The 16,149-nt window shown below is 47.9% G+C and overlaps 1 protein-coding gene across 1 annotated transcript in view; it reads left to right on the forward strand.

Moving 5' to 3' along the window:
* Positions 1-16,149, forward strand: part of CAPN5 (calpain 5) — a 105,896-nt gene that overhangs the window by 80,551 nt on the left and 9,196 nt on the right. Inside the window, exons 4-9 of the mRNA XM_048495428.1 lie at positions 5,533-5,741; positions 8,114-8,306; positions 10,499-10,692; positions 11,765-11,842; positions 12,097-12,292; positions 14,599-14,721. Of these exons, the coding sequence (XP_048351385.1) occupies positions 5,533-5,741; positions 8,114-8,306; positions 10,499-10,692; positions 11,765-11,842; positions 12,097-12,292; positions 14,599-14,721 (993 nt within the window). The remainder of the gene's footprint in view (positions 1-5,532; positions 5,742-8,113; positions 8,307-10,498; positions 10,693-11,764; positions 11,843-12,096; positions 12,293-14,598; positions 14,722-16,149) is intronic.

Below are 16,149 nucleotides of genomic sequence, written 5' to 3' on the forward strand. Positions count from 1 at the left end.
GAAAAACTCAGATTTTGCACCGGGCTACATTTTTCTTATACACAGCCAGTGGTGGGGTCCAAAAGTTTTAGTAACAAGTTCCCATGGTGGTGGGATTCAAACTGTGGCATAGCGCCAATGGGGCTGGGCGGGACATGACGGGGGGCGTGGCCGGGCATTCCGGGGGCAGGGCATTCCTGGGCGGGGCTGTAGCAAGGACGCAGCCGCTATGCCGGTCCCTGGGCGGGAAACGAATGCACGCAGGCGCAGGCTGCCACGCACGCTGGTGCACCTCCTGCTAGACTGCTTCAAGTTCTGTGCGCTACTGCTGAGAGGAGGGGCGTAACTAAGGCAAAAATTACGTGGCAAAGTCACCAATTAGTAACCCCCTCTCGGCACACACAAAGAATTAGTAACCTACTCTCGGGAACCTGTGAGAACCTGCTGGATCCCACCTCTGTACACAGCTCTGATTAAGTAAAATGGTAAATTCATCTACCATTTCCTCCTGTACCCTGCTCCTCGTTCTCTGCACTCCTCATTCGTCATCTAGTCCGAACCAGACTGTGACATATGGGAGGCAAGCAACGGGATATAGGAGCTAGATGTAAACAGCTGAAACTACCAGAGTATGGCTGCACAGCCCAGAAAACCCACAACAGCCAATAGGAATCGCTTTGATATGTGTTTGCTTTTAGCATGCTCCTTGTAGGAGTATGTATTAAAGCTGGTAGTGTTACATCAAATGACTGCCGTTTAGGGGAAGGGACTTACTGGTATATCATTGCCTCGTGGAGCTTGGAATTTTCAAAAATGCAAATAGGTATGAGGGGTGAAAACTACAAGGAACGCTATGGCCACAATGACCCTTAAAGCACTGTCGAGAGAGCTTCAAAGGATGAAAAAGCATAGGTTTCCCCAAACATATTGCTTTCTCGGTTACCTGCTTATCCCTTTTCTGCTCCACGTACTTGGATTTCCTTTACATTCCCTAGGGCAGTGATGGTGAACCTATGGCACAGGTGCCAGAGGTGGCACTCAGAGCCCTCTCTGTGGGCATGCACAAATAGAGTTTGTCATGTTGGGGGGGGGGGGAATCTCCACACACATATAGGCCCGCCTGGGCCACTGGGCTCGATTATTAGCATTAAACTTAAGACCTAGTTTTGGGGAAGCAGTGTAGGTAACCCTGTTAAGCACTGTTAAACCCCACTGATTTTCATGTGAAGAATTAAAGTGTGATCCTTTACCTGGGAGTAAGCTCGGTTGCTGGCAATGGGGCTTGCTTCTGAGTAAACCCTCCTAGGGTCGTGATTCACCCATTGGAAGAGTTCGCCACCACTGTCTTAACAGGTACCGAGAAAAGATCAACACTGATTTTTTCCAAGTGTCCTTTGCAGTTGTCCTCGCTGGACCTTAAAGACTCGAAAGCTTTACATATTGCCCTCCCTGAGCCCACATAGACCTTGTGCGGAGTGTATTAAATCCAGGTTTAATTTTAAACTGGGTTCTTCATAAAAGGGATAATTTAGCTTCGTCTTTGATATGAAATGCCCTGTTAGATTGCCCGTCCTGCCACCCTGACAAATACAAGTAAAAAAGGCAGTATCTAGACCTCTGCCCTTCTGTATCTTTAATGAAAAATAATGTTTCTTGCTGATACTTTTGAAATTGGCCACCCTGGACCAAAGGGCAATTTCCCCGTCCTTCCCTTTGCGCCTCGTCAGGGTGGTTTCCCCCCATTTGCTGCCTCTTAATCTGCGCCTCTCGGCAGCCGAGAATTGGATGAATATCAAATGCTAATATTAAATGCTTTGTTTGAGCTCTCACTCTGTAACCGTTGAGTGGGTATATTTTATGCGCGGCGAAGATGAGTCAGTCGCTAATGGACTTTGAGGGTGAACTTGCAATGACTTTGCGCTCTTCTTTGGACCACAAAAAGGCATTATTGGTGGAGGTCAGGGGTTGGCTTTGATTTGGAGTTGGCAAGAAAATCGCGAATGTCGGGCATGGCCCATACAAACTTCGCCACTTACTGTGGAAACACGCAGGGCCAAACTACGCTGTCTGTTGCGACTTTTCCAGGCTGTGTGGCCGTGGCATCTTCCGAGTCATGCCCCTGAAGATGCCAGCCACAGATGTGAGCGAAACGTTAGGAGCAAAAATGACCAGACAACGGCCACACAGCCCAGAAGAACCATGCAACAATAGCTTTAGGCTGGAAAGAAAAGAAAAAAAATGGACAATCCAGACATGGTTGGAATATATCTGGGAACAAGGGACACTGGGCATTTTCAATATAATAACAAAAAAAACTGTGGCAAGATAAACAGGGCGAAATTTTGAAGATATGGACAATATATGCGGACTGGATGAAAGAAGCTGGAGTCAATGAGGAGATATGGGAGAAGAGATTACAAAGAATGAACTTACTGCTGTTTGTTTGATAAAACTATGAAGAAAATACAGGGGGGAGGGGGGAAAGGGAGAAATGTATTGTTTGAAAACGAATGAAGAAGAGTATTAATATAAAATGGAATATTCAAATGATACAATAAAATTTTTAAGAAAAACCACAACACCCTGTTGATTCTGGCCATGAAAGCCCTCAATACACTGTTCTTACACTGTCAGGGCTAACTTCTAGAGCACAGTGTTTCTGGTGCGAACCATGTTGCATCCTGACGCCAGTATCCCAGTGATCCCAGATGGCCCCTGCGCCCGCTGTGGAAATGGCGACACAGGGAGCACGGGTTCATTTAACCTGCTTGTGTTGCCTGAACAGAAGGGGCCAGAGAGAAAATAAGTTCCCCACCCTGGGACATGGACAATATATACCCCACTAAACATTCCCTTCACACTAGACACAGCGTATAACAGACTTCTCTCTGTGATACACCTCTGAAGATGCCAGCCACAGATGCAAACGTTAAGCGAAACTTTAGGAACAAGATCCACCAGACCACAGCCACATAGCCCGGAAAACCCGCCACAACCAGAAAATAAGTTCATTCGAGGTGTGGTGGCAAAGCCCAAATTGCAGAAACTAGCTGTGTAACCCAGAGTTATGCCCTTCTAAGCAGAGGTGGGATCCAGCAGGTTCTCACAGATTTCCGAGAGTAGGTTACTAATTATTTGTGTGTGCCGAGAGGGGGTCACTAATTGGTGATTTTGCCATGTGATTTTTGCCTTAGTTACGCCCCTCCTCTCAGCAGTAGCGCGCAGAACTTGAAGCAGTCTAGCAGGAGGTGCACCGGCGTGCGTGGCAGCTCATGCAGACATCTGCTTCCGCCGAGGACCGGCGCAGCGGCCAAGGCCCCCCCGCTGTGCCCCTTCCAGGAATGCCCCGCTCACTGAATGCCCGGCCATCACTTCGCTATAGCCCTCTCTCCGCCCATCCCCATTGGCCCCGTGCCACTGTTTGAATCCCACCACCATGGGAACCTGTTACTAAAATTTTTGGATCCCACCACTGCTTCTAAGCCCATTGATTCAGATAACATTAGCATGATATAACTGTGTAGGATTGCGATTCTGTGGAGGCTCTGAAAAGAAGGCGGCAATCTTAATTTGGGCAGTTCCTTCCTGGCCGTTCTAAGCCGTTTTTGGTCTTTCACAGAACTGGGAATTATCAGGTCGTAGCTGTGGCTCTTCTTCCCCTCCCGTACTATTGAGAAGCTGAAGTAGCTCTCCAGCTGGTAACATGATTTATGGGGACTTGCATGAATAGGGTTTCATTAAGACAAAGGCCATGTACAGCATTGATTTAGGTGATTAATTAAGTCAAGGATTGTATGTGGCTCTTAATTTAGGTGATTGTGGCCAGCGTCATATAATTTGCTGTGGTTTTGCCAGAGAGAAGCAGATACTTGTCTGCTGGAGTGCTTAGGGAGAGAGAGAAGAACTCCCTCGTGGATTTCTCCACATCTGTCCCTACTGATCTAGATCGGGGCTATGTCACGATCAGCCCCTGTTTGATCCTGCCATGTCTCCTGTCTGGGATGTGGGAACCTCTTCTCATTCCCCCTCCCTGCCGTGCTTCTGTTTTTCCTCTGTGCTTCTCAGGCCATGCCTTATCAGCTCATTAGAAGCCTGCTGCAGTAGCTCTATCAGTAGTGAGGAATGTTGGTGGTTTTGATCCCCGGGGGAAGGCAGTTTCTTCTTCTCTGGACCGTGGGACGGGGGGGGGCATTCCACCTTGGGAACTGGTAGTCAAGGGTGGGGTGACATGACATGGGGGATGACGTGAAGTATAATGGTAGCTTCAGTGCTGGCTTTTCTTAGTCCCGGCAATAGATATCTAAATGCTTATTCCTGATGTTGTTTCATAATAAAGAAATCAACTGAAAACAGACTCTTGTTACTTGTAAGGAATTCCATAGAAGCAGAAATAAAAGGCTCTTTGGTGTAAACCCCCCCCCAAAGGCCAGGCGGCTGCCCCTCTCATCAACACCATTGAATCCTTTACATTACTGAACAGTCCAGGTGGCACAACAGGTCCCCAATGTGGTACAAATGAGTAGGGCCAAGTATTATTCCCAGCAAGGTTTTTGTTTGACTGTTGGAGATTTGATTAGCTAAACTTGGGCTGACCTTGGGCTAGTCACAGCTTCTCGGGGCTCTCTCAGCCCCACCTACCTCACAGGGTGTTTGTTGTGAGGGGGGAAGGGCAAGGAGATTGTCAGCCCCTTTGAGTCTCCTGCAGGAGAGAAAGGGGGGATAGAAATCCAAACGCTTCTTCTTCTAAACTAATTTTGTAAGTTGCTTTAGCTGCAGCTGCCACCCCAGCACAAAGATCTACACTGTATTACTGAGGTTAAGCTGTTGCAGTCATTTTGTGACTACGGCAGCCATTTTGTGACTGTGGCAGCCATTTTGTTGCTGCTCTCACAGCACCGTGTCGGAATTCCAAATGTGCCCACAGGCTCAGAATAGGTTGGGGAGCCCTGAATTAATATCTCTGTTCCATTGACAACCCTCTAAGACATTTACAAATGGTGTGAAAGAGCCTCCATATTGTTTGAGACGTGTGGGAAATTTGCTTTAACATCCACGACTCGGTCAATGAGAACTTTTTTCTTAATATCGTATGCTGTTCCTGCTCTCATGGATCTGTTTGTTTATTTAAAACATTTCCTGCCTACCCTTACCAAAGAATCTGGGTCCCTAACAACACAGCCGATAAGTCCCCCATGTAGTTTTCTCTACAGTGTGGTGTAGTGGTTAAAAGCAGCAGATTCTAATTTGGAGAACCGGGTTCGATTCCCCGCTCCTGCACATGAAGCCTGCCGGGTGCCTTTTGAGCCAGTCACAGTTCTCTCAGAACTCTCTCAGACCCCATGGTGGCACGCGCGCGCGCGCGCACACACACACACACACACACAGAGTTCTCTTTGGCAGGGTTGTTGTTTATTTCATCAGTGTATATGCTGTTTTTTAAAAGACGTTAAAAAGACAGCAACGGCTACAGCGGTACTGACGTTATTATTTTTTTCTGGAAAGCAATATCTCTTGTTGTGTATAATGCAACTCCTTCCTTTCTTGTAAACACAGGTCATCCCAGACTGGAAAGAGCAGGAGTGGTCCGCCGAGAAGCCGGAGAACTATGCCGGGATTTTCCATTTCCAGTTCTGGCGCTTCGGCACCTGGGTGGACGTGGTGATTGACGACCGCCTGCCCACCCTTCACAACCAGCTCATCTACTGCCACTCGAACTCCAAGAACGAGTTATGGTGCGCGCTGGTAGAGAAGGCCTATGCCAAGTGAGTACACCGGGAAACCCTCCCCAAGTGGGGGCATTCTGTCAGATCTCTTTTCTGGCTGGAGGCCACTAGTCTCCCTTGCGGAACTACATTTCCCAGAGTTCCCTGTGATAGAGGGCTAGACTACTCTAGTAGTTTGAATCTGCGGTGTAGGTTAGTTCACGATTGCCATTCGTGTTACCCCGGTGAGAAATCAAAACCCACCCCCCAAATATTCTATCTACCTACCTAGCTTGCCATTGGTCTCATTTATTTAATTTATATGCTGCTTTTCTCCCCAGTTGGGACTTAAAGCAGCTTATATTGTTCTCTTCTCTGTTGTATCCTCACAACAACAATGGCTAGATTAGGGTATATACCTGGCCCACAGTCACCCAGCGAACTTCCATGGCAAGGAGGGGATTTGAGCCTGAGTATCTCAGATCCTCGTCCAAATTTGCTGTTTTCCTAATTTAATTAAAAATTTGTCCCATCTTTCACTCAAAGCAGTGGTGTAGTGGTTAAGAGCAGGTGCATTGTAATCTGGAGGAACTGGGTTTGATTCTCTGCTCTGCCACTTGAAGCTGTGGGTTTATCTGGGGAATTCAGATTAGCCTGTGCACTCCAACACACGCCAGCTGGGTGACCTTGGGCTAGTCACAGCTTCTCGGAACTCTCTCAGCCCCACCCACCTCACAGGGTGTTTGTGGTGAGGGGGGAAGGGCAAGGAGATTGTAAGCGCCTTTGAGTCTCCTACAGGAGAGAAAGGGGGGATATAAATCCAAACTACTACTCCTCCTCTTCTTCTTCTCCTCCTCCTCCTCCTCCTCTTCTTCTTCTCCTCTTCTCCTCCTCCTCCTCTTCTTCTTCTTCTTCTCTTCTTCTTCTCCTCTTCTTCTCTTATTCTTCTCCTCTTCTTCTCTCCTCCTCCTCCTCCTCCTCCTCCTCCTCCTCCTCTTCTTCTTCTTCTTCTTCTTCTTCTTCTTCTTCTTCTTCTTCTTCTTCTTCTTCTTCTTCTCTTCAAAGAAGAAGAAGAGGAGGAGGAGTTTGGATTTTGGATTTATATCCCCCCTTTCTCTCCTGCAGGAGACTCCAAGGGGCTGACAATCTCCTTGCCCTTCCCCCCTCACAACAAACACCCTGTGAGGTGGGTGGGGCTGAGAGAACTCCGAGAAGCTGTGACTAGCCCAAGGTCACCCAGCTGGCGTGTGTGGGAGTGCCCAGGCTAATCTGAATTCCCCAGATAAGCCTCCACAGCTCAGGCGGTAGAGCTGGGAATCAAACCCGGTTCCTCCAGATTAGATACACGAACTCTTAACCTCCTACGCCACTGCTGCTCCAAGGAGAAAAAAAAGTAGAAGGAGAATAAGATGGAAGAGGTAAAAAGAAGGAGCAGTGAGAAGCATATAAAACTACAACATTATCTTCAACAAAGGAAGGTGACCCCCAGTTAAACCAATTGGCAGCTCACCTGCCCTGCATTAACAGAAACAACCAAGTATAATACAATACAGTACAACACAAAACCTTCATTGGCATAACAGAGTAAAATACAGATGGACACAGGTGAAAAGTACAAGATTTAGGGAGGCTTATGGTTGCCATCTATATCTACCCTGTTTCCCCCAATATAAGACATCCCCGGAAAATAAGACGTAGTAGAGGTTTTGCTGAAGCGCGAAATATAAGGCATCCCCCAAAAGTAAGACGTAGCAAAGTTTTTGTTTGGAAGCATGCCTGGCAAACAGAACACAGAAAAATAAGACAGGTCCTCCTCTGGACAGAATATTTACTGAGCGGAGTTTTACCTTCCCTGCATTCTGTCCATGATAATATGAGATGCTTAAAATGTAGCGACTTATTACACAATGCCTTATTTTTAAGTGAAACTTGGAAAGTACAGCAATAGACTCCCAAGATCCATATTCCCAAGATCCATGCATGAAAAAAGCAAGTGTACCAAAGATGGGAATAAGCAATAGACCACATTTGATTTATTGATCATGTAACAACCAAGTAAATGCAGCTATCTTACTCCTGCAAGAACTTACTGGAAGAATCACTAGGAATGCCAAATATTCTAGCATTGAGAGCGTGCCAGAAACATACCTCTCTGGCCTCCCCGGGAATGGTAACCACTGTTGTATTGTCGAAGGCTTTCACGGCCGGAATCACTTGGGTGCTGTGTGGTTTCCGGGCTGCATGGCCGTGTTCGAGCAGCATTCTCTCCTGACGTTTCGCCTGCATCTGTGGCTGGCATCTTCAGAGGATCTCAAGTTTCGCCTGCATCTGTGGCTGGCATCTTCAGAGGATCTCAAGTTTCGCCTGCATCTGTGGCTGGCATCTTCAGAGGATCTGATAGTAACCACTATTGTTTCTTGTTCTGTTTCCAGACTGTCTGGCTGCTACGAAGCCCTTGATGGAGGCAACACAGCAGACGCCTTAGTAGACTTCACCGGCGGGGTTTCGGAGCCCATTGACTTGGTGGAAGGCGACTACGCCGCCGACGAAGCCAAGCGGAACCTCCTCTTCGAGCGGGTGCTGAAAGTCCACAACCGGGGAGGCCTCATCAGCTGCTCCATCAAAGTAAGGGGCCTGTTTCACCCATCTAGAGCGAGGGCCCCCAATGGCAACACCTTTCCTGGCAGCCGCCAAGCGCTTTTGGAAAGCGGGGAGGGTCAAATGCAGCTTTTGCCCAGCTGAGCTTTGTTTGGCTGTGCAAATTCAAAGGCATCCTGTTCAACTGCTCGGTTACATCTAGGTTACCCTCCTATGGAGGAGTCCGGCCGTTCCCTAGGGGAGGGCTTTAAGAAAAAGGGTTTACCGGGCGCCTTCTAATATGGTACTACCGCTGCTTTTAATGAAATTCAGCATATTTTAATGATGGCGCCTCTGTGGGTTGCTGTTGTTTTAATTGTATAGTTTGCTCCCGAACTTGATTTGTACTAGTTTTGTTGTACACACCCTGGAGCCCCTCAGGGTTAGGGCGGTATAAAAATCTAACTAACTAACTAACTAACTAACTAACTAACTAACTAACTAACTAGCTGGGCATTTGCCTGAAATGTTGAAGAGCTGCTTTTGGAGTTATTCATCATCCCGCAGCCTGACATTTTGAGGTTGGCTCCACCTCCTGTGGCAGCCATTTTGTGTACCGATCACTGTGTTTCAGAACTCCAAAGGTACCCTCCAGCTCCAAAAAGGTAGGGATCTCTGATCTAGAGATCAGATCCCCTGTGATCCCGGGACGTCAGCTGCAGATTTCATCGTTTGCCCCTCCTCACAACAGCTCTGTGAGGTAGGCTGGGCTGAGATCAGATCAGATCTAGAGATCAGATCCCCTCAGGCTAGGCCAGGGGTCTGCAACCTGTGGCTCTCCAGATGTCCATGGCTATGCTGACAGGGGCTAATGGGAATTGTAGTTCATGAACATCTGGAGAGCCACAGGTTGCAGACCCCTGGCTAGGCTGAGATCAGATCTTGAGATCAGATCCCCTGTGATCCCGGGACTTCAACTGCAGACTTCATCATTTGCCCTTCCACACAACAGCTCTGTGAGGTAGGCTAGACTGAGAGACAGTAGTCCTTTCTGCAGCGTAGTGTAGTGGTTAAGAGCAGGTGCGCTCTAATCTGGAGAACTGGGCTTGATTTCCTGCTCTGCCACTTGAGCTGTGGAGACTTATCTGGGGAACCAGATTACGTAGCTTGTGCACTCCCACACACGCCAGCTGGGTGACCTTGGGCTAGTCACAGTTCTTCAGAGCTCTCTCAGCCCCACCCACCTCACAGGGTGTTTGTTGTGAGGGGGGAAGGGCAAGGAGATTGTAAGCCCCTTTGAGTCTCCTGGTGGAGAGAAAGGGGGGATATAAATCCAAACTCTTCTTCTTCTTCTTACACCCCTGCAGCTAGAAGGTAACATGGCATGCAAATTCAACATTCAATTTTCACTACTCTGAGGCTTAAATGCTCCCTGCTGCCTGTCATTTGCTGAAGTTCCCCTGGGACATTTGCTTTGCTGGCATCGCGGCTGGGCGCCTTTTCAGCAATTAAAGTACAGGACCCCCCACACAGACTGATGGCACAAAACGGCGACTGCTTAGGTAGGGGTGGCCAACCTATGGTGCTCCAGATGTTCATGGACTTCACGCAACGTGTGATTGGTGTTTGGAATATGCTACCACAGGAGGTGGTGATGGTCACTAACCTGGATAGCTTTAAAAAGGGCTTGGACAGATTTATGGAGGAGAAGTCGATTTATGGCTCCCAATCTTGATCCTCCTTGATCTCAGATTGCAAATGCCTTAGCAGACCAGGTGCTCAGGAGCAGCAGCAGCAGAAGGCCATTGCTTTCACCTCCTGCACGTGAGCTCCCAAAGGCACCTGGTGGGCCACTGTGAGTAGCAGAGAGCTGGACTAGATGGACTCTGGTCTGATCCAGCAGGCTCTTTCTTATGTTCTTATGTTCTTATGGACTACAATTCCCATCAGCCCTTGCCAGCATGGCCAGTCAAGCAGGATGCATCTAAAACCCGAGCTAGTGGGGAAAAGTCGCTAATTTGGCGACTTTCATTTAACCCGGGTTCAGACAAATATGATGGGTTGGAAGCGTTCGGGGGCGAGTTCGGTGGGAACTTCTCCCTCGTGGTGCTTTTTTCACACCCCTGAACACGTTATATTTGCCCAGTGTGGAATCTCCCCACATTTCACTTCCCTTTTTTTCATAACTTTCCCCACACTTTTCCTAATTTTCCCCACACTTCTTCGGTTTCCTCGGCCAGGCCACCTCAGCAGCCGACATGGAAGCCCGCCTGGATTGCGGCCTAGTCAAAGGCCATGCCTACGCAGTCACCGACGTGAGGAAAGTCCGCCTCGGCCACGGCCTGCTGTCCTTCTTCAAGTCGGAAAAGCTGGACATGATCCGGTTGCGGAACCCCTGGGGGGAGAGAGAGTGGAATGGCCCCTGGAGCGACACGTGAGTAAGGGCTGGAAAGAACCGTCCGCTGAAGCGGGGCCAAAGCAAGCAAAGACACTCTGTCCCTATTGCCGACACTTGTTTTCATCTGGTTTGTCTTGAAGTAATATGACTGTCGGGTTAAGGGGGCTGCGTGGTTGAATGTCCCTTCATAGCGTGGTGTAGTGGTTAAGAGCAGGTGCACTCTAATCTGGGGAACCGGGTTTGATTCCCCACTCTGCCACTTGAACTGTGGAGGCTTATCTGGTGAACCAGATTAGCCTGTGCACTCCAACACACACCAGCTGGGTGACCATGAGCTAGTCACAGTTCTTTTTGTTCCATCTTTCACCCAAAGCAGTGGTGCAGTGGTTAAGAGCAGGTGCACTCTAATCTGGGGAACTGGGTTTGATTCCCCACTCTGCCACTTGAACTGTGAACCAGATTAGCCTGTCAACTCCAACACACACCAGTTGGGTGACCTTGAGCTAGTCACAGTTCTTCGGAGCTCTCTCAGCCCTACCCACCTCACAGGGTGTTTGTTGGGGGGGGGAGGGAACGGAGATTGAAAGCCCCTTTCTCATTACAGTCTCATTACAGGAGAGAAAGGGGGGATATACATTCAAACTTCAACTTCTTCTTCTTCTTCTTCTTCTTCTTCTTCTTCTTCTTCTTCTTCTTCTTCTTCTTCAAGACATCCCTTCACTTAGAAAACTAGCATAACTGGGAGATTTTTCTAGGGCTCCCAGGCCATGACTGGTAATTTGTAGGAGTTTGGAGTTTGGGGATATGGGCGGGGTGGGGGGGGGGGGGCACACAGCATCATGTATCCTTTGATATCACTTCTGGGAAAACTTGGCTGTGACATCGGGAAGGTCTAGTGATCGCTAGATACTCTATGGTAAAGCCATAGAGTTTTTGATGATTCCTGGAGCTACTCAACACCACTGCCCCAGAAATAATGTCATGGTGTACACTATGTTGACATTTTTAAAAAAAAAAACATTTACAGCGGCGGACAACAATGTTTGCCAGTGGCAGGGCCGACAACTTTTAGCCTCCCCTGAGAGTTTCTTTCTGTTCCTGCCCACAGCTCTGAAGAATGGCAGAAAGTCAGCAACAGCGAGCGAGAGAAGCTCGGCATGACTGTGCAGGACGATGGAGAATTTTGGTGAGTCCTCTGTGCAAATCCAGACGTAATAAAGAGGAAATTGCCCCCCCCCCCCCCCCCCGTGGTGGAGAACCATTTCACCGTTGAAGATATCCTGGCCTCAGGGTCTTGTACGGAAACGGAAATCTTGCAAGAGACCCCAGCCTGGTTATGATTGTTTTACACGTTTCTAGGAGCAGGGGGTGGGAACTTCCACTCTCCAATGTCTCCAATTGGCTCATACCTCTGGTGCCCACATTTGCTTCCCATCTTAGGATGACGTTCGAAGACTTCTGCAAGTACTTCACGGACATCATAAAATGCCGTCTCATCAACACGTCGTATCTGAGCATCCACAAGACTTGGGAGGAAGTTGTCTTGCGAGGGGCGTGGTCAAGGCACGAAGACCCTTTGAAGAACCGCTCTGGGGGCTGTGTCAATCACAGGAACACTTTCCTGCAGAACCCCCAGGTGAGACGTTTGAAAGATGAGTTCTATAGGGTTCCATGGGGATGCCTTAAAATTGGAGGGGGGGGGGAGGATGGGACTCCCAAGGCTGTACACATACTCCACAGCTGGGTAAGTAGACCCCTTTCCCCCCCTTATCTATCTGTCTGTCTGTCTGTCTGTCTGTCTGTCTGTCTGTCTGTCTGTCTGTCTGTCTGTCTGTCTGTCTGTCTGTCTGTCTGTCTATCTATCATCTATCCAGCTCTCTCTCTCTCTCTCTCTCTCTCTCTCTCTCTCTCTATCTATCTATCTATCTATCTATCTATCTATCTATCTATCTATCTATCTATCTATCTATCTATCTATTTTTCTATCTTCTATCTATCATCTATCGTCTATCTATCATCTCTCTCTCTCTCTCTCTCTCTCTCTCTCTCTATCTATCTATCTCTCTCTATCTATCTATCTATCTATCTATCTATCTATCTATCTATCTATCTATCTATCTATCTATCTATCTATCTATCTATCTATCTATCTATCTATCTATCTATCTATCTATCTATCTATCTATCTATCTATCTATCTATCTATCTATCTATCTATCTATCTATCTATCTATCTATCTATCTATCTATCTAATCTATTAGATTTAATATACCGCCCTATCCCCGAAGGGCTCAGGGCGGTGAACAATATAAGATATTATATATAAAAACATACATACAATTTAAAACAGTTACATTCTAAAACCACATCCCACGAAACCCATATACGACCCTCCCCAGAAAGGAATAATGGGTCCTGATGGTGTTAGGGACCCCTGTAATCAGAGGGGGGGGCAGAGGCAGTACCCCAAGTGGCAGTACTTCTGAGCTTCATGGTCCCAATACTCTGACCAATTGTAACAGCCACATCAGGGAAGACGCACGTGATTTTGCAGGATATAGAAGTAATTGCTTAGCCCTCCTGTCCTTACTGAGTCCATAGCTCAGTGGTAGGCCCCATAATTTGTACTCATGAGTTTCCAGGTTCAATCCCCAGCATCTCCAACTGAAAAGGAACAGATGTCAGGGATGAGAAAAGGGCTCTAGTGAAGCCCCCGATTGGGGTGAGGGAGATTCTGTTGCCAGCTGCTGCTCTGAGTGGCAGAGGAAGAAAACTTCTTTACAAACAGTGACTTCGTGCTGTGTCACATCTGGGTACAAGCCGGAAGGGACAAAAGGTAGCTGTAGAATCATAGAATCATAGAGTTGGAAGATACCCTCAGGGGCCATCAAGTCCAACCCCCTGCAATGCAGGAACACACAATCAGAGCACTCCATCCAGCCTCTCTTTAAAAACCTCCAAAGAAGGAGACTCCACCACACTCCGAGGTAGTGCATTCCACTGTCGAACAGCCCTGACTGTCAGGACGCTTTTCCTGATTTTTAGGTGGAATCTCTTTTCCTTCTAGGAACCTCTGGAAACTCCATGATAAAACCATAGAGTTTCTGGCAATTCCTAGAGCTACCCATCATCACTTCCAGCCTGTGCACAGAAGTGATGCATATATGTTGACGATGTCACACACTGTGTCCCCGCCCTCCCACCAGTTGTCAGGCTGAGCTTGGCAGCCCTACCTTGGAGAATTTCCACTGAGGGGGTAAATCCACACGGTAAATCCACACGGGCCAGGGCCTTTACGGCTCTGGCCCCGCCTGGTGGAACACCTTTCCCCCAGCTGTCCGGGCCCTGCGGGACCTTGGCGAGTTCCGCAGGGCCTGTAAGATGGAGTTGTTCCACTGGGCCTTTGGAGAGACCAGCCACTGGATGAAGTGCCCCCCTTTTTGCTCATTACATCTGGGTCCCTTCTGTTTTAATGGGACTCGCTGCCCCTCCCTCCCGGGGAGGATTTAAAAATGGGTTTTTATCGGGTGCCTGTTATTGTTTTCATCGCTGTTTTAAAAGGTTTTTAGTATTTCAAGTGGATCGAGCCAGTGCAATTTGTAATTCATTTATACGTAGTAAATCTGTGCTCCTTGTTTGACTGTGTTGGGATCCTATGTTGTACACCGCCCAGAGCCCCTCGGGGATAGGGCGGTATAGAAATCCAAATAATAAATAAATGGGTCAGTGATTTGGACGAGGCAGTTTCATATGCCCAGATATCCCAGTGGTATATTCATGCAGATGTTGATTGGGCCCAGATGCTGAATCCTAGAGGTGTTGAATGCTAGAATGCTTCCAGATGGAGGCATTTGTGAATGACCTGGGCATTGATTGAGTTAACAGTGAGTGCAGAGTGACGTGTAAGACGAATGCCACATAGAACCTTCTCTTCCCTCCAGTATGTTTTCGACGTGAAGAAAATAGAAGACGAAGTGCTCATCTCCATCCAGCAGAAGCCCAAACGAACCAGCCGGAAGGAGGGCAAAGGGGAAAACTTAGCTATCGGGTTTGACATCTTCAAAGTAAGTCGACACAGTTCAGATAACGGGCTTACGTTTGTGTGACGGTTCGGTAGCGGTGCAGGGTATCCTGCCGGTCTTATACCTGCGCTAAAAAATGGTTTTTCCTTTTTCTCACTTAACATTTATAAAGTGACATTTCATTATTAAAAGGCAAGTTTCTAGCTGTCTAGCTAGAAGAAGTGAAAGTCAGGAAAACGTAATAGCAGTCTACGCAGAATCTCCGAAAGGTCGACGCCTGTACAAAAAGAGGAAATGCCATTGTTAGAGAAGAAGAAAAAGAGTTTGGATTTATACCCCATCTTTCTCTCCTGTAAGGAGACTCAAGGTGGCTTACAAGCTCTTTTCCCTTCTCCTTTCTATACTCCTCCTCCTCCTCTTCAAAACAATAAAAAGCAGAGCTAAAATACATTTAAAGACATAAAAACAATCATTAAAATATTGGTCAGGATGGTGGGATCACTGAGGGAACACCTAATGCAAGAATAAAGACTGCACTTAGCGGCAGAAAACGGCAACAGACGAACACACAGAATTTAGGCTGCGGTTATGGTCACCCTGTGAGGTGGGTGGGGCTGAGAGAGCGCCGAAGAACTGTGACTAGCCCAAGTTCACCCAACTGGCATGTGTTGGAGTGCACGAGCTAATCTGGTTCACCAGTTAAGCCTCCGCAGCTCAAGTGGCAGAGCAGGGAATCTGCAGATTAGAGTGCACCTGCTCTTAACTGCCGCACCACGCTGGTGATTTCCCTCTTTTTCCATTTCTTGTACACGTCCCTCTTAAATCCTAGCTCAGTTGAGAGTTCTTTAAGACATCCATCCTGGTTCCCCGTTTTTCCTCCTCATTGGAACTGTTTGGGGTTGTGCTTTCAAGATCTCAGTTTTAAGAAATCCATCATGCATTCTCTTCTCTTTTAGTATTTTAGTATTTAGGAGCAGCAGTGGCGTAGGAGGTTAAGAGCTCGTGTATCTAATCTGGAGGAACCAGTTTGATTCCCAGCTCTGCCGCCTGAGCTGTGGAGGCTTATCTGGGGAATTCAGATTAGCCTGTACACTCCCACACACGCCAGCTGGGTGACCTTGGGCTAGTCACAGCTTCTCGGAGCTCTCTCAGCCCCACCCACCTCACAGGGTGTTTGTTGTGAGGGGGGAAGGGCAAGGAGATTGTCAACCCCTTTGAGTCTCCTGCAGGAGAGAAAGGAAGGATATAAATCCAAACTCTTCTTAACCACGGAATCACACCCAGTAGTTTCCTCAGTTTAATGAAATCGGCTTTCTTTAAGTCAGGAATACCATTCTGTTCCTTTCTCACATATTCCCAGCAGCTGAAAGAGGGTGTTCACTGGAGCTGCCGGACTGCAGCTGCCCGTCAAAGTAGACCGTGCTGACTTTGATGGATTACGAGGCTAGGGGAAGTGGTTGGAGCTCAGTG

The sequence above is a fragment of the Sphaerodactylus townsendi genome, linkage group LG04 (genome assembly GCF_021028975.2).
Source record: "Sphaerodactylus townsendi isolate TG3544 linkage group LG04, MPM_Stown_v2.3, whole genome shotgun sequence".
Taxonomy (NCBI): domain Eukaryota; kingdom Metazoa; phylum Chordata; class Lepidosauria; order Squamata; family Sphaerodactylidae; genus Sphaerodactylus; species Sphaerodactylus townsendi.